The sequence below is a fragment of the Cucurbita pepo genome, chromosome 7 (assembly GCF_057944985.1).
Source record: "Cucurbita pepo subsp. pepo isolate OVF chromosome 7, ASM5794498v1, whole genome shotgun sequence".
Classification (NCBI taxonomy): domain Eukaryota; kingdom Viridiplantae; phylum Streptophyta; class Magnoliopsida; order Cucurbitales; family Cucurbitaceae; genus Cucurbita; species Cucurbita pepo.
The window spans coordinates 4,669,416-4,687,315 of NC_141804.1; the positions used below are offsets into that span (position 1 = coordinate 4,669,416).

Sequence of the window (17,900 nt, forward strand, 5' to 3'; positions counted from 1 at the left end):
TGGTCATGTTGTGCATATAGTAGCGACTTTATTATAGTGAAAAATAGGATCAGTACAGTTGGTATCAGAGCCCCAAGTTTATAGATTATGTAGACCATCCTACGAGGTAGGCTCAACATGTTTCCATGGCCACACTACTGGTGACTGTCGCTGTCAAGAATGTCATACAAAAGATAATAAATGGTTATGTGAATGCTATTGATGTTTGAATCATATGTGTGATATAATGATATATATGGTATGCTTATATGTTAGGGTCGTAGACTTAATAGATTATATGTTGGTTATAGATCATGCCACCAAGAGGGCGTGGAAGAGGAAGTGATAGGGGTAAAAGAAGTCCAGTTTGCGAGGGATTGTAAGTACCCGTAAAAAAAAAAAAAGAAAAACAAAAACAAAAACAGAGAAAATAATAATAAGTAAATAATAATTAAAAAAAATAATAATAATAATAAGTAAATAATAATTAAAAAAAAAAATAAATAAATTATTGACTCTCTCCACATTCCGAATAATCTCCCCCAACACCTCCAATGATTTGCAAAAAGAGAAACAAAGCAGGAAAAAAAAAAAAAAGCAAATTTTGGGAAGGGAAAAATTGAAGAGAGAAACAAAGGAAAGATGACAAATTTTGGGGGAGAAAAATTGAAGATGACCTTCACTTCAAGCAAATTTGATAGGAAGGGGAAGAAATAGAAAAGTTATCGGTAAGTTAGATCTCTTTTCTTTTATTTTTGCAAGGGATAGAAAACTTATCTTAGATCTCTTTTTCAATTATTTGGATTTTTGGATATCTTATCTAAAATCAAAATCGATTGAAAATAACTTTATCAATTGCATCTAAATTAGATCATCATTTTTTAGGAAAGAGAAGAAAATCACAAATGATTGATGCATCAGCATTTTTACTAAAGGAAAATTGGAATTATTGAAAATAGGCTTAGATAGTCATTTAGGAGAGAGAAGAAAAACAGATTGAAAATGGCTTCGGTTAATGAGAGTTATTTTTAGGAAAGAGAAGAAATCAAAATTGAAAATGGCTTCAGTTGATTGGAGAGTCATGCTAGGAAAAAAAAAAGAAAATAGAATTGATTGAAAATTATTTTATAATTGCATAGTCATTTGTAGGAAAGAAAAAAAAAAATACAGGGAGAAAAGAAACAAAGTGGTACAACATAGAGAAGGACAATGGAATATGTGAGAAATTATTATTATTTGTACCCGAGAATATAATATTATAACAAACCATAGTTGGATTGATGATTCAAGCATCATGAAATAATATTGAAATATTTTCAATTTAAGTTTTACTACCCAACAAAAATTTAGAATCACTAGATCGACATAGGACACAACCCTAAGAGTATGAAAATGATATTAATGTAAATATTCACGAGCACGTGTTACATAGTGTAACCAAGAGATGAGACTAGAGGGTTGTGTCAGAAGAGATGTATAATTGGACTTAGAGGGACCTCATGCATATTGTATGTTCATAAGCATAGGGCTACTTCCCCTAGAGATGATGAGTGCGGACGCGCACCGTATGATGAGCACAAATGCGCACAAGTGCGAATACACATAGACGAGGGTGTTCATGAGGCACATGACACTATGGGGTTCCGCAGACCTCTGGACATTGCTACATATTAGCTTGATCAGAGGGTCCAGGGGTGTGCGCGCCCTGGGGATTCACACTCGGTGTGAGTCGTGTGTAGGGAAGTACTACACATCCAATTTGTCCGAGACTGGAGGCCACCCTTAAGATGATTAAAGATGGGTCCCTAATTCATGATTGCATGTGTTTGCATTAGCATGACCCCTATAGTGGGGTCACTTACTAAGTATTTCTTCGAAATACTCAGGCCGTGTGCCATATTGTTTTTCAGGTAAAGGCAAGGCTCCCATGTACGGTTGACAATAGCTGTAACGACCCGAAATTTTCTACTTAATTTAAGGTCGCTACTGTATACATACCATAAACATTGAATGTGGAAGACTTCATTTAAATTCCATAAAACATAACCTTTAACTTAAAAACACAGCCATGGACTTACGTGTTTCGAAAACATCTTTAAAACGACACAACAAAAGACCCGAAATAAAATAAATAAACGTTTAAGTTTAAAACATCATATTCTATCCTAAATCTAAGAAAATAAATACCACTATCCTATGCATGTGCCATGATCTCGAGTTGCGATGCCGTCGTCAGCCGTACAGGAATGCCTTGCCTTAACCTGAAAAATGTAGTAGCACATGGCCTGAGTATTTAAAGAAATACTCAGTAAGTGACCCCACTATTGGGGTTAAATGCAATAATCACATGCAATGAAATGATGGGACCTATCTTTCATTTCGTTTCGTTTCATTTTTCCTACGGTGTAATCCTAACAGGTAATCGTGGACGTGTACCATATACTCTACACGCAGCCCATACGTGCGAGTATGGGCTTACCAGCTAGTTCGCACACCGCTGGGCCACTGTCCCTAGCCGGTGGGCATGCTCTGGGGGCCCACCGGGACCCGTTAAAACTAAAACCGTCACGGCAGCGCTATGCAGGGCATAATGATCGTTGTCCTACCATTTGGATGTACGCGTTCGTACCCTCGTGATGGGATAGGGGTATCCCCCCAAATGCATGATCACACAATATGCATGAGGTCCCACTAGTCCTACAGTCATCATTTAATGAACATAACCCCGTGTCACGTTTTCATGCTTACATGTCATTCTCATTCTCATTTCGTTACATATCATACATATTCCTAGCGGGGTTATGTATCATGCAATTTACCGTATTTCATGTCATACAATTTATTCAGTTACATTTCATTACCCATACAACAAGCCATAATCGTACAAGGGCCACACATCGTCACATGCATTCATATCATATCAACTAAGCAGCATAAATAACATACATTCACGTTCACATGATTTCGTACTTAAGCACAATAATCTAGCATACAATGTATCATATCATAACCAAGTCATAACGTAAACACTTCATAGTCATATCGTTCTCTAACTTACCATAGCCTTAACATTCTTATACCTATCGCAGACATATCATTACGTGACGTACCTTAGTCATATCATCACCAGAACGTATCCTAACGCCATCGTTCTATCAATCTATCACAAACCTATCCCTTTCTACCCATAACCTAACCATATTCTTTCATCAATCTCTCCTATCCATAGCACTCCGGTATGTAACCTAACCTTAACGTTTCGTGAACGTATCTTACTCCTATCGTTACATTTTGTTTTGTGCATCCTTCTCGTATCCTATCTCAAACATCTCCTAGAGCACATCATACCATAATTATTATCATACAATCCACATATTATATAACATAACATAACATATAGGAAGCATATCGATCCACAGACAATTCACACATATCAATATATATGACACGTACAGAACCACAGGGCACGTGTCAACATCAAAAAATAATCATGCCGATAGTAAGGTCACTTACCTGGTTAGCTTAAGTCGTTGTCACGAATATATCCTTAATGAAAGTTCGATTCCGTCGTTATTCTTAATGAAAGCCCATTGAACTCCAAGTCAACCTATGTGAGCCCATGACATCAGTTCTGAGTTTGAATTTCTACAAAATTGTTTCTCTAATTTATATTGATCCATGTGTTATACTTCATGCGAACGTGAGTTAGGTCTTGAAATATTTATATACGTTTGTTATAGTATTATTTTCATATAAACCATTTAATACCCATTAAAATTTTCCAGATATTCTATTTTCTCTTACAGTGTTTAATACTCTTTAACATTTTCCAGATAATTTCAATTATATTCACAATCTTCTCTCCCGGTCTCTTACTGTATTTCCCTTCTTTTAATTATCCCTGTGTTTGAGGATGACTTTTAATATCATTAAATAATATAAAAGGAAAACTAAATCTGAACCTTTTTTTTTTGCCGAGAAGAAATTCTGATATGTTAAATCTGTTTAACCCTTCTTCCTTAGTTTTGTTTACTACCTTTTCAATTAGGTTAGCAATTATTTTGGCCAATTTAATCTTCTTTACTTTGTTTACTACCTTTTCAATTAGGTTAGCAATTATTTTGGCCAATTTAATCGATTCTATTTTTTCTGCTATTGGTTGACGATCTTTCTATCCAGGTAAATTGCTAAATAAAACTAAATAATTGGATAAAAGAAAAAAAAGAGATCTGAGATATAACTTACAGAGAAATCTCAAATCTCTCTCCCTCCCATGTAAATCTTGATCGCAAATCCATCTCCTATAAATTTGACGCAGGTATTTCTGTTTTCCCAACTATCAGGTGGGTTGAGGAGAGATTGTTGGGGAGAGTGACGAGATGAGGGAATAATTATTTTTATTTACTTATTTATTAATTTATTATTATTATTATTATTATTTTACATAATAATAATTTCTTATTTATTTATTTATTTTTGGCCGTTACAGTGGCATCGTGATCAGACTGTGGCGCGTGCATAGAATAGTTGCATATTTAAAATTCCTAGTCTTGGTTAGGATAGGGTGTTTGCATTTCATTTGTTTCAATTATTTAATTTGTAATTGTTTTATCTTATTTTGAACTCTAGCATGATGTTTGAAACACGTAAGCACGACAGTGTTTTCTAATGGTTTAACGTATTATGAAGTTTTAAATTTTTTCGCTAATAAAGACGAACATTCTTAGAGTTATATCCTGCATTAGAAATGAGCATGAGACGTTAGTGGCGACTTTAGATATGTGGAAATTTAGGGTCGTTACAAGCTCAGATAACAATAGTTCATCCTTCTTTCCAACATAGCGGAAAGTATATAAAACAACATTCACACAAATCTCATCGTAGTGGGATTTTGATAATTTCTTACGTCTTACATAGCTTGCTCATCCATATTGCCTAACTTGTATTTTAGTCATTCATACTCTCTTTTTAGCTTTGCATAAAACACAAAATAGCATGCTTCTCAGAAAATCTCAACCTAATGATAATATTCATAACATACATACAACACATACTCATCCAAAAATGCCTTTTTGAAGTTCTTAACTTGCCATTTCTAAATACTTAAGGTAAGGATGGTTGCATGCTAGCATGTGTTGAGTTATGGAGTCTGCTCCCTGTATTTATAGCTTGGTCAATGGCTATATCCGGTAAAGCTATATATGGTACATAGCTATATATAGTAGATGGTTAAATCTGGTAAAGCTATATTTAGTAGACTGAACCATATATATATCCCGTCCAGTAAAGCTCTTAGATGTACTTTTCTATTCTCTGTACTCTCTTGTTGTACATGCCTGAAGTCATCAATAAAAAATCCTTTTAGCCAGAGTTCTCCTTGCAATTCTCTCTATCCTTCTCTTTGTGATCATCTAGATCGAGCGTGTGCGTTGTTGTGCGATCCTAACAACTGGTATCAGAGCAAGGCAAAATTCACCACGATCTGTGAAGATGGTAAGTTCAAAAGATTGGAATTGAGAAGTTCGATGGATCCGATTTCGGTTTCTGGAAGATGCAGATTGAAGATTATCTGTACCAGAAAGATCTTCACGAACCTCTGTTGGGGGTGAAGCCGGATACCATGACCACGGAACAGTGGAAGCTCAAGGATCGACAAGCCTTAGGGATGATCCGGTTGACGCTATCCAGAAACGTGGCGTTTAACATCATCAAGGAGAAGACAACGTCAGATCTGATGAAGGCGCTGTCAAATATGTATGAAAAATCGTCGGCTATGAACAAGGTGTATTTGATGCGTAGAATGTTCAATCTACAGATGTCTGAAGGTGGACGTGTTGCGGATCATATAAATGAATTCAATATGATCATAAGTCAACTGGGTTCGGTGGAAATTAATTTCGAAGATGAAATTAAAGCGTTGATTTTGATGTCATCCTTACCCGAGTCATGGGATACTGTTGTTGCCGCAATCAGCAGTTCCCGAGGATCTGATAAACTGAAGTTTGATGAAATTCGAGATGTAGTTCTCAGCGAAAGTATTCGCAAATGGGAAACTGGAGATTCATCAGGCAATGCTCTCAGTGTTGATCGAAGGGGAAGAAGCAAATCAAAGAGCTCGAACAAACATGGGCGTTCAAAATCAAAGAACCGGGGAAAATCTCCAAACAAACCCAACGTAACGTGTTGGAGCTGTGGGGGAAAAGGACACTTTCGGACAGATTGTACAAAGCTAAAAAAGAAGCAGAATCATAAATCTGAAGATGATGATGATTCTATATACACAACAGAAGATGCTGAGGACGTTTTAATCCTTAGTGTGGATAGCCCAGCTGAATCCTGGATTTTGGATTCAGGTGCATCGTTCCATTCGTCTCCAAGTAAGGAATTGTTTCGAAATTTCAAATCAGGAAATTTCGGGAAGGTGTATCTTGCCGACAATAAAACCTTGGAGATTGAAAGAAAGGGAGATGTCTCCATACAAACTCCAGCAGGAAATCAATGGACATTACCAGATGTCAGATACATTCCTGGTCTCAAGAAGAACCTGATCTCTATTGGTCAGTTGGATAGCACAGGCTATGCAGCAGAGTTTGGAAAGAGTTCCTGGAAGATTGTGAAGGGCGCCATGGTTGTTGCGCGTGGCACAAAATCCGGAACCTTATACACTACTGCAGAGTGTATAAACATGACTGCTGCTGCTGAGAGTGCTTCCAATTCAAGTCTATGGCACAATAGACTTGGACATATGAGCGTCAAAGGAATGAAGATGCTCACTGCGAAAGGAGCTTTAGAAGGCTTAAAATCTGTTGATATGGGTCTTTGTGAGAGCTGCGTTATGGGCAAACAGAAACGAGTTAGTTTCACAAAGGCTGCCAGAGAACCGAAGAAAGTGCGGTTGGAAATGGTCCATACAGACGTCTGGGGACCATCTCCAGTTTCATCACTTGGTGGATCAAGGTACTACGTCACCTTCATCGATGACTTCAGCAGGAAGGTATGGGTTTACTTTCTGAAACACAAGTCAGATGTGTTTACCACCTTCAAGAAGTGGAAAGCTGAAGTTGAAAATCAGACCGGCTTGAAGATCAAATGCCTGAGGTCTGACAATGGAGGAGAGTACAACAAATCAGAGTTTATAACATTTTGTGCAGCTGAGGGAATTAGATTAATAAGAACAATTCCCGGTAAGGCAAGACAAAATGGTATTGCAGAAAGGATGAACAGAACCTTGAATGAGCGAGCAAGAAGCATGAGGATTCATTCTGGATTGCCAAAGGCATTCTGGGCTGATGCTGTGAACACAGCAGCATATTTGATTAATAGAGGACCGTCAGTACCCTTGAAGTTCAAATTGCCCGAAGAAGTATGGACAGGAAAAGAACTCAAGTACTCTCACTTGAGAACCTTTGGCTGTACTGCATATGTTCATGTTGATCTAGAGAAGAGAGATAAGCTTGATGCTAAGGCTGTGAAATGCTACTTCATAGGCTATGGCTCTGACATGTTCGGGTATAGGTTTTGGGATGAGAAAAATATGAAGATCCTAAGACACTGTGATGTGACCTTTGATGAAAATGTCATGTACAAGGACAGAGAGAAGATAAACTCTAAGACTACGAAGCAAGTGGGAGTTGAATTTGAGTGGCAAGAAAATTCACACAGTGATGGTACAACAGAAGCTCAAGAAACTCCTGATCCTATTGCTGAAGAACCAGACGTGGCTGACCCTATTGCTGAAGAACCAGACGTGGAGCAAGTTGCACCTGAACAGGTGTTGAGAAGATCATCCAGAACTACTAGAGCACCAGCAGATATTCAACCTCATTACACTATCTGTTGCTGACTGACGAAGGAGAACCAGAGTTCTTTGATGAGGCCCTACAAGTGGAAGATTCAACTAAGTGGGAGCAAGCCATGGATGATGAGATGAGCTCACTTGAAAGGAATAATACGTGGGTGCTGACTGAGTTGCCTACAGGAAAGAGAGCTCTGTTGAACAAATGGGTGTTCAAAATCAAGGTTGAACCAGATGGCAGAAGGAGGTTTAAGGCTCGGTTAGTAGTTAAAGGATATTCACAAAGAAAAGGCATTGATTATGCTGAGATCTTTTCTCCAGTTGTGAAATTAACTACTATCCGAATTCTACTGAGTATTGTTGCATCGGAGAATTTGCACCTTGAGCAAATGGATGTAAAAACGGCATTTTTACATGGAGATCTAGATGAGGAGATCTATATGCAACAACCCGAAGGATTTGCAGCTCCAAGCAAGGAGCACATGGTGTGAAGCTCAATAAGAGCTTGTATGGACTGAAACAAGCACCGAGACAATGGTACAAGAAGTTTGACTCCTTCATGAGCAAGAGTGGTTTCCACAGAAGTGAAAAGGATCAGTGTTGCTACCTCAAGAAATACACTAATTCTTATGTGTTTCTACTCCTGTATGTGGATGATATACTAATTGCTGGATCAAGTATGAGGGAGATAAACCACCTGAAGGCAAGCTTGTCTTCAATATTTGAGATGAAAGATTTAGGTGCAGTGAAGCAGATCCTTGGGATGAGGATTTCTCGAGATAGATCTGCTGGCACATTAAATCTATCCCAAGAGCAGTACATTGAGAAGGTGTTGTCCAAATTCAAGATGAATAACGCTAAACCCAGGACTACCCCCTTGGCAAATCATATTAAATTGTCAAAGGGGCAATCTCCCAAGACGGTTGAGGAACGTGAGCACATGGCATCAGTTCCGTACGCTTCTGCAGTTGGGAGTTTGATGTATGCTATGGTCTGCACTAGACCTGACATAACACATGCAGTGGGAGTTGTTAGCAAGTACATGGCAAATCCAGGGAAGGAACATTGGGAAGCTGTGAAGTGGCTTCTGAGATATCTGAGAGGTACATCCAATACTACACTTTGTTATGGCAATGGCAAAGTAGTTCTGTAAGGTTTTGTGGATGCTGATCTGAGTGGAGATGTAGACTCCAGCAAGAGCACATCTGGGTATATCTACACTATAGATGGAACAGCAGTGAGTTGGATGTCTAAGCTTCAGAAATGCGTTGCTCTTTCATCTACTGAAGCTGAGTACGTGGCCATAGCTGAAGCTGGAAAGGAGATGATATGGATGACAGACTATCTAGAAGAATTAGGCCGGAAGCAGTGCAAGAAGATCCTTTATACAGATAGTCAGAGTGCCATACAGTTGGTGAAAAACCCAGTCTATCATTCAAGAACAAAACACATTAGAAGACGGTACCATTTCACTCGCAGGTTAGTGGAAGAAGGCGATATGTGTTTGGAGAAGATAGAGGGTGCAAAGAATCCAGCAGACATGTTGACAAAATGTGTTGATGTTGGAAAATTAAAGCTATGCAAAGCCCTAATTGGTATGGTGTAGGATCAGTCTCCAAGTGGGAGAATTGTTGAGTTATGGAGTCTGCTCCCTGTATTTATAGCTTGGTCAATGGCTATATCCGGTAAAGCTATATATGGTACATAGCTATATATAGTAGATGGTTAAATCTGGTAAAGCTATATTTAGTAAACTGAACCATATATATATCCCGTCCAGTAAAGCTCTTAGATGTACTTTTCTATTCTCTGTACTCTCTTGTTGTACATGCCTGAAGTCATCAATAAAAAATCCTTTTAGCCAGAGTTCTCCTTGCAATTCTCTCTATCCTTCTCTTTGTGATCATCTAGATCGAGCGTGTGCGTTGTTGTGCGATCCTAACAGCATGTCCGAGCGATACTTTGAAGTATTACTTATCTAATGTATGTGTGGTTACTTAGTTCGATGATGCGTCTTCCCAAGCTAGATTTTATGCATTTTAGGAGTTCCAAAATTTCTGAAATTTCCCTAGTAGGACCTAAATCAAATAAACTTAGAGTTAGTATCAAAATCAAGATGAAAAACTGATAAACGAAGGTCAAACGGAGGTAAAAAAAAAAAAAGACCTACATGTGGTACACGTGCTAGGAGAGCTCTCCACACGCGAGAGTATAGACGTGCTTGGAGGAAGGATACGCGTGCCCTCAGTGTGGCACGTGGCAACTTTTGATTCGCGCATTCGACTTCTAGGTACTACGCTCAATCCTTCGCGACCATGAAATTCTACCAAATATTCTCATAACAACATGTGGAGCAACCAGACGAGATGCGGGTCACAGGTCGAATTAGGTGGATGGATCACGTTGCGAGCACTGAATTGGGTTACGTTCAGGTCGACGGGTTGGGCGAAGTGAGTCGAACTACTTGAAGTGCGTACCTCTGCTGGATGGATGACACGTGACCCTCTCTCCTTGAGACACATGTCCGACCATCGTTTAGAGGCAATCACTGTTTGCCTGCTTCATGGGTTTCCCTCAGGTATTAGCTTGTGATCGAAAATTCCTAAAGATCGATGAAGTTTTCAAATCAATCTCTCTTTTTTTTTTCCTTTTTTTTTTTTTTAATCTTTCCCACGTCATCTGAATCAAAATGATTTCTTCATGAAAGTTGTAGACCTTTAATCTATATTTACAAAGATACTTTTCTTGTAATTTTTCTTAATGTTATGTAGAACATTGCCTTTTGATCTGAATCAACTCTTATTCCATGAAACTTGTGTGAAATCTCTCTAATAACAACATACTAAAAATTCAGAATTTAATTCCACGAAAAACTCTCGAAATTGAAGGAAAATTAAAATCAAGAACTCAAAACACTTACCTTTCGGTTCCTCGTCAATTTTTGACAAATTTGAACAAATCAAAAACACATAACGGTTCTCTCAAAGTCACTTAGCATTTCTTGTGAAAAAACTTTGGTGAAATTTGGACTACAAACTACCATTTGAAGCAAAGTTATTTTTTTCTCTAAAAACCCTAAACCCTTGTTTTCTTTTTCTTTTTCTTTTTCTTTTTTCCTTTTTTTCTTCCTTTTTTTTTTTATCATTAGCATTTTGTTTAGGGCTAATCCATATCTCAAATTAGGCAAGGGGAAAATAACCATTTTGCCCTTGGGTTACTTTGACCTATTTTTCTAATATTTCATCATTTTTTATTATTATTTTTCTTGGAGCATTTTTTCCTTTCTCTCATCTTCCAAGATCCTCAATAAAATCTTGAATGTTCGAACTTTAAAAGAAAAAAAAAAATAGGCATTCAATTTTTCACCGAAACACGAGTGTTAAAAAAAAAAAAAAAAGAAAAAAAAAAGAAAAAAAAAGTTTGGTTTCTTAGAGAAAAAGTGCGGAAAAATCATCTTCAACCTTCATGATCGAGCAATCCTTCATGGATGTTGCTCAAAGCGATGTTCTTTGTTGTTCAAGAATTGATTAAAAAAAAAAAAAAGAGTATGATTTATTGGTTGAAGAGTATTGTTTTTCCATATATCCTACTTTAAATGGTTAGATTATGCATGAATAGGGCATCAAGTGAGTAATTTAGTTAAGAATGTCATGTCTGTTGTAAGAAATTACTGAAATGTCCCTATGATGAGATTTTGAAATGCATGTTGTTTTATCTGTTTTCTATTATGCTAGAAAAAAAAGGATGAAATATTGTGATATTATATTTGTTTAGAGGATTGATGGATGCTATCTTCCGGTTGAGCTTGCATGAATCCATGAGAGTGCATGTTTGTTCCAAGTGATTGATTGTGTGATCTCCCGGTTGAGCATAGATGTCTGCATAGAGATAAGAATAGGGTGCTAGAGATAGGTCAGTTAAACGATGACCTATGTTAGGATACCTCCAATAGATCGAGCATGTTAAGATTGTGAGCGGCGATTAGGAATCTAAACTCTAGTGCTAAAAAACTAAGAAAGTCCCAAGGAGCTAAAACAATGAATCTTGGAGTTGAGAGTTTGTGTTTAAGCCACCTAGACGTCCTAGGAACCTAGTAAACCTCCACGACACTTAGAAATGACTAAGGTGGCTCTCTAGGACGTTAGCAGTATGAACGGTGTTACTAGAATCTCCACTCATTATCATCTCTAGTAACCCAATAGCATTATTAGGTTTACAGGAACGGTACCGTAGAGTTAAGCCTGGGCTGGATAAGGAAGCGCATCAAGACGACTAGGTCTCATCACCTTGTGGAAATGGCCAAAGTCTCCTAAATAGAGTCTCTGTGCTCTGTGCTATTAACCCATAATGAGAGGGGGTATGGGACCATATAGGTTGATGTAGTAGTTGGTTAATACACTGGATCGCTCCCCTAAATTTAGTGTGACTTTATATTATAGTCCTATGGAAGGGTCCGCTATTCTACCCGATTTTTTTTTGAGGTAGCGGCACAACCCAAGATGTCGCTCATTCACTATCAAGGCAAAACAAGCTATTTGAGTTGAAATGCACAAAGATTCAACAACTTGCACAATCCCCAAATGCTCATATAGTTATAGAGTTTAGGCTCGAACTTCCTAGAACCTAGTGAAAGGGCCCTAGGAACTTAGTAGGATAAGGAAATGATGAAAGCCTACAAGCAAGCTACTTAATAAATATTTTTATACTCACCCCATTTTACCATTTTTTTTCCGGTGTTTGCTAACGGTTGGTTCGAGTGTGGAGGATTTGGGAGCTACGTAGTCAAAGATGGGGTCATGCCAAAGCATTAGTCAGTCTGTGAATTTTGGGTCTTTTGTGTATTTAAAGTATTTAAAGTTGTATCTCGATCCCGAGACTCCAATCTATAATAAACCTTGAATCGTATCGGTTTATAATTGTTTTCAATCGGTTTCAATTGTGGTGTTGTTAGTTTTTAAATTGCACAAACTTTTACCATATTTTTACTTTTGTTTTATTTACTTTCATGTCGCCTTTATTTGTCACCATTCCAGAATTGAAATTACAATTAGATCCAAAGTTTGTTTAACCCTTATAATTACATTTATTTACTTTGAACACTTTCGATTTTTTAATAATTACATTTATTTACTTTGAACCACCTTCGATTTTCTAATGAATAATTTGTTTATGATCTAATCATCCCTCCGCTGTTGATAAGTTGAAGTCACATTGTTTAAGTCTCAAAATTACCATTTAAGAGAAATAATCATTTACTTTGTGGGTAAGAATGTATTTCATCTCATAAAATTATTTTTCGAGCTCCCTATTTGGTCACGTTTTAAAAATGTTTGACATATTGAATTGGCTACAAAAAAAAAATCATTATCACTCATACAAATCAAAGGACGAACCCTCGTAGCTAAAAGTTCATAACTTACTTAAGATTAAGATTGAGTTACATATGATCTTCACGTGAAATAGTAACAATTAACAAATTTATAAAATTAGCTTAAATATTTTATTATTCACTCTTATTATACAAACTCATTGTATATGATACTCTCACTCGCATGTCTTCCCATGACAACGGAGCGATACTAAACTTAAGCAATTCACATAGAATCTTTTATGTATTCTCAAAACAAGTGAAATCAGTCTCGTGAACAACTACATGGAAGTTAAGTTACCTTATACAATGTCACTATAAGAATGATGTCCTAGGTTTAGTTTGTGCTTCCCTGTTTAAAAAAAAAAATTAGACGTTGTAAACCTAGAATAGGTATCTATACATAGTAGGAGAATCTCTTGATTTTCGGGTTTGTTATCATAGATCAAGGTCCATCATGTAATCTTCATTGTACACATCTGTATATGTATATGTATGTATATATATATGAGATCGTGACCCATAGAAGTCACAACACCATTCAACCTAACAGACGTAAGATCAATATACTATTTCGGTAGAAACGGAAAGATCACCATGTCTGCAAAAACATTTTTTCTTCAAAATGGACATCATATTTATTCATATGCTTACATACCTAAAATGGTCACCCCATCTTTTTTTAGATGACTAAGCAAGAAAACGATAGCAATCGGTTCTCTTTTATGCATTTCTCATCTAACTTAGGTTCTTTTTTCTTTCTTTGCTACGCAGATCACAAAGTTAAAATAAAACAAATACAAAGAAAAAAGGTGTTGAAGATGTGTTCTAAATTCAAGCTGAATCAGCACTCAGTCATCTTTATCATCTTCGTCATAGTTAAAAGGTAGAGGCACTGATTTGAAGGCTCTATATTTTCCAACATTGTTGAGATGTTCATTTTCAATCCTGTACCATTATTTTCAATATTGTATCAGTCTTTTTTGTTTAACATAATCATGATAGACTATGAAAGTTTAAATTCTGTGAACTGTTTACCTGAAGAAGTTCCATATGCCACGACGAATGATCTCTAAGCTTGCAACAATTGCAATCATGCCTTGTTTGTGCAAGAATGAGAAATTGAACCTCAACACAGTTTGCATCCAAGCAAGTCTCAGCACCACATTCAATGCCTGCAACATTTTCGTTTTCGTTTTCGTTTTCTTTAGAAGTCGCCAAAAACGCAACATTTCAACAGAGATGTGTTCTTGTTTTCTGACTGATTAGATTATATTACTCACCATAGCAACAAAATATACGCTCTTTTGAGGTATAAGGAGCTTGTCTCTCAACCAACGATTCTTCGAATGGCGTTGCAGAAGCCCCCAGTCATAGACAAGGTCCCAGTACGTGCCCGACACGGCTGCTATCACTGAAAATACCCAAGATAGTATACGCCAAACATACATTCTTTCATTCAGACTGTATGCTGTCCTGAAGCAAACAGCAGCGATAGCAAACGAGTATTTCAATCCATTCAGGGCCTGCATTTTATCCTTCTCATCATACAGCCGACGAAGACACTGCAATATTACAAAAGAATAAATGATATTAAACTCGAAACGACTACGTTCAGATAGCCTGTGAGAGTTCCTTGTGTTTTTTCTACAATGCTAAGATCTTATGGCAAGATTGGAGTACCTGTTGAAGGCGTGCCCAGTATGGAATAACGGCAACAATGAAACTGAAGGTTTGGAATACAGTGTTGGCCTTGCACGTGGTTTTTCTCATTCTGTAATCTCCCCAACCATAATAGCAAATGTAAAATTCCAAACTTCTGAGTGCTTCCACCTGGCTTGTTAACTGATCAGCTAAGAAAAAGTCAGGGAGCACCACCTGAAACAACACATTTGTTTTAGTTCAAAATTACAACAGCAACTTCAGTATCTCCGAGCTTACATATACATTATGGACGTCGTAATTTACCTTGTAGAGCGGAGCACAGATGCAGTGAAACAGACATGTGAGGAGGAAGAAACGACTTGAGCGATATATGATGTTAAGCGGGTAGATAAGTATTGCAGTTACAAGCTGCATATGAAGAGTTTGATCAGGCCCTACTATATATGCAAAATTAGAAGCACTTGAGAAGGTTAATGTGAAAATCTTACAATAACTGCAAACAGAGGCAGAAGTTCTGTAAATGCTTTGAAATCTTTTGTTCTTTCGTCCATTTGCATGTCAAGGTTTGAGAGGACTGAGCCTAGTCCAAGAACAGCTAGACCAAAACCAATAAGGAGAACTTGACGATACCCCAACTCATTGCCTTCCTTGAAACCAAATATGAAGGAATAATTCACTCGATATCGTCTCCAAAAGTATATGTTGGCTGCGTACATAATCAAATGCAGAACAACCAATCCAAACAAGCTGCAAAACATAACATGTCAGAGTTCACATGTCAAACCAAGTTTAAGATTGAGAATGTGTTAATATGACGTTGAGTTGTAGTTACCTGTAAAGAGGAAACATAGTTTCCATGTACTCTTTGCTTCCGTCGCTATTCACAAGACGCCGGGCACGTACAATTAAGATGAGTGCTAAAACAAGAGCTGTAGAACAGCCAGCTAGAAAACCTACAAGAATGTTTAGTGTTCAGTAAAAAGGTGTATCCCTAATAATGAGTTAATCTGAGCAGTTCGAGTTACCCATGGAAAATGTTGTCCTATGTCTCTCTCTCTTTGCTTTAGGTCGTAAAATATTCATCCCTTGGCTGCGATTGGCATTGCAGAAATGTTTGATGAATGTATTCTCTACCCTCTCCATTAACTTGGAAACCTGCAGTGGTATATAGTATATTAGTATTGAAGAAAAAACATTGAAGAACTAGTTGAATTTAAAATATCTCACATCATCTGAGCTTCCAAAGTATGAACTATCTACCACTTCCATGTATGTTTTTGACGCATCTCTTGCTGTAATCTGCAATCAAATAACAAAAACATAAGAAAGAAGGAAGGAAGGAAGCATTTGTGATGATATGTTCAATGAAATACCTTGTCATATTTCTTCATGATCTTGGAGAAGGCGAGTGTGTTCAAGAAGCTGAGTAAATTGCATGAATGAGAAAAGATTAGGAATTAGAGCATTGAAAGAACGGATCAAAGAAGAAGATAAGAGGTTTTACCTGAAGCTCTTCAGAAGCCTAAGTTTCTGGTAAAACACAGAGAAGGCCTGCTTGAGTTGTTCTTCAACTTTGAGAATTGTCTCTACTGAACTGGAGTTCAGAGTTTTGAGGGAACTTAAGGAAGCCCTTGATGGTTGAACGAGGTGTTTCAATGGGATTATTGATTTTGACAAGATCAAGAACTTCCAGTGGAGGTGGTCTAACACCAACACCCTTTCTTCTACTGGACTTGTCTTCTTCATCCTTTTTATCTACCAATTTCGTCTCGATGTCGTCCACACATTCGTTCGACTCGTCTATTTTCCCAAGCTTCGCTGCCCCATCTTCTTCTATTATCTCCATGCCCACATGATGCCTCTCTGCTCACCCAAACATACATTACAACAGTTTCTACTCAGTTTCTACTCAGTTTCTACTCAATTTCTACTCAGTTTCTACTCAGTTTCCAGTACTAATCAACTCATTGAAAGCATTCATAAATGGAAAATATCAGATCATTGAATCATCTAACCGATTATAATCTAGTTTCAACAAATCATGAACAATCACGAAATCAAAGAAATGAAAAGAAAAACTCACTTCCAGATTTTGCCCCTTTTGGTGTGGAAGCCGATAAAACAGCGGAAGAAGCAGCAATTCCAGAAGCAAGACGAGTAATCTCAACAGTCTTCTCACGCATATCGAAGACCAAACCCTTCGGATTCTCAACCCTAACTCTGAAAGCAATCAGAGCATCCATCTGCTTCCCCAACATCTCAGCTTCCTTCATAACCTCCTCCACCTTGGAGCTATAGAACTTTTCGACCTTATTAAACTCATCATCAAGCCTCCTGAAATAGACGAGTTCGTACTCGGAGCCTTGATCGGCGGTCATGAGGAACGTGGTCTTGTAACTCTTGGAGTCATTCTCGTGCTTAGAGGTCACGAGAATGGATTGCCTCTCGATATCGGAAGTGGGAGTAGAGGAATGAGTGAGGCCGCTGAAGGCTCTGTAGAGAGTGAGCTTACGCTTTAAGGCAGAGGATTGAGGAGGAAGATTAAGGTCATTTGTGAGCTTGAATCTCTGAATCTCTTTCAAAAGCGTTTTGAGGAAATTGTAATCCATGTACGCCGCTTGCCATTCCGGCACCATTTGAGCGCGAAATTCCTTGCCGAACTTCATGGCTCAGATGAAGGGCACTGTGATTGTATTGAAGTGTATATACATACATATATATATATATAAAGAAGGTAGAGAGGTTTGAAGGTTGTCGAGAAGCGCCATGGAAGTTGACTTGTGGAGAAAGCTAAGCAAATTGCATTATAGAAACAGAGGGTGATGTACGGTTGATCGGGACTGTGTCTGTGTGTGCGCGTTTCGAGGGAGACGAAGTGTGTTTGAATATTTCTAAAAGAGGCATTATTTTGTTTTCTTTATTATGTTTTTTTTTTTAATTAAAAAGTTTTACAATAATGCGATTTTCATCTTCAAATTTTTAAATTTATTTAAGAATTTGTGAGCTTTAATGTTTTAATAAAGTTTTAATATATAAAAAATTATTGTGTAAATATTTTAATGATATGTTTTGAGATAAAATGTAATGATCTAG

The 17,900-nt window shown here is 37.4% G+C and overlaps 1 protein-coding gene across 1 annotated transcript; it reads right to left on the minus strand.

Annotated features, from left to right (window-relative positions):
* Positions 1-13,752: 13,752 nt before the first annotated feature.
* On the minus strand, positions 13,753-17,665 carry LOC111799028 (phosphate transporter PHO1 homolog 3). The gene is made up of 12 exons (XM_023682409.2): positions 16,891-17,665; positions 16,312-16,670; positions 16,181-16,229; positions 16,035-16,106; positions 15,833-15,962; positions 15,640-15,760; positions 15,296-15,554; positions 15,111-15,215; positions 14,826-15,020; positions 14,426-14,707; positions 14,181-14,317; positions 13,753-14,090 (listed from the first exon to the last, which is right to left on the minus strand). The coding sequence occupies exons 2-12, from the start codon at positions 16,551-16,553 to the stop codon at positions 13,994-13,996; spliced, it is 1,689 nt and encodes a 562-aa protein (XP_023538177.2). The 5' UTR covers positions 16,554-16,670; positions 16,891-17,665; the 3' UTR covers positions 13,753-13,993.
* Between the last annotated feature and the right edge of the window lie 235 nt (positions 17,666-17,900).

Coding starts and splice junctions, on each gene's coding strand:
- LOC111799028 (XM_023682409.2), bottom strand. CDS start 16,553: ATGAAGAAGACAAGTCCAGTAGAAGAAAGGGTGTTGGTGTTAGACCAC. Junction 15,761..15,832: donor TAGGACAACATTTTCCATGG/GTAACTCGAACT, acceptor ACATTCTTGTAG/GTTTTCTAGCTGGCTGTTCT. Junction 14,318..14,425: donor GCGTATATTTTGTTGCTATG/GTGAGTAATATA, acceptor AAAATGTTGCAG/GCATTGAATGTGGTGCTGAG.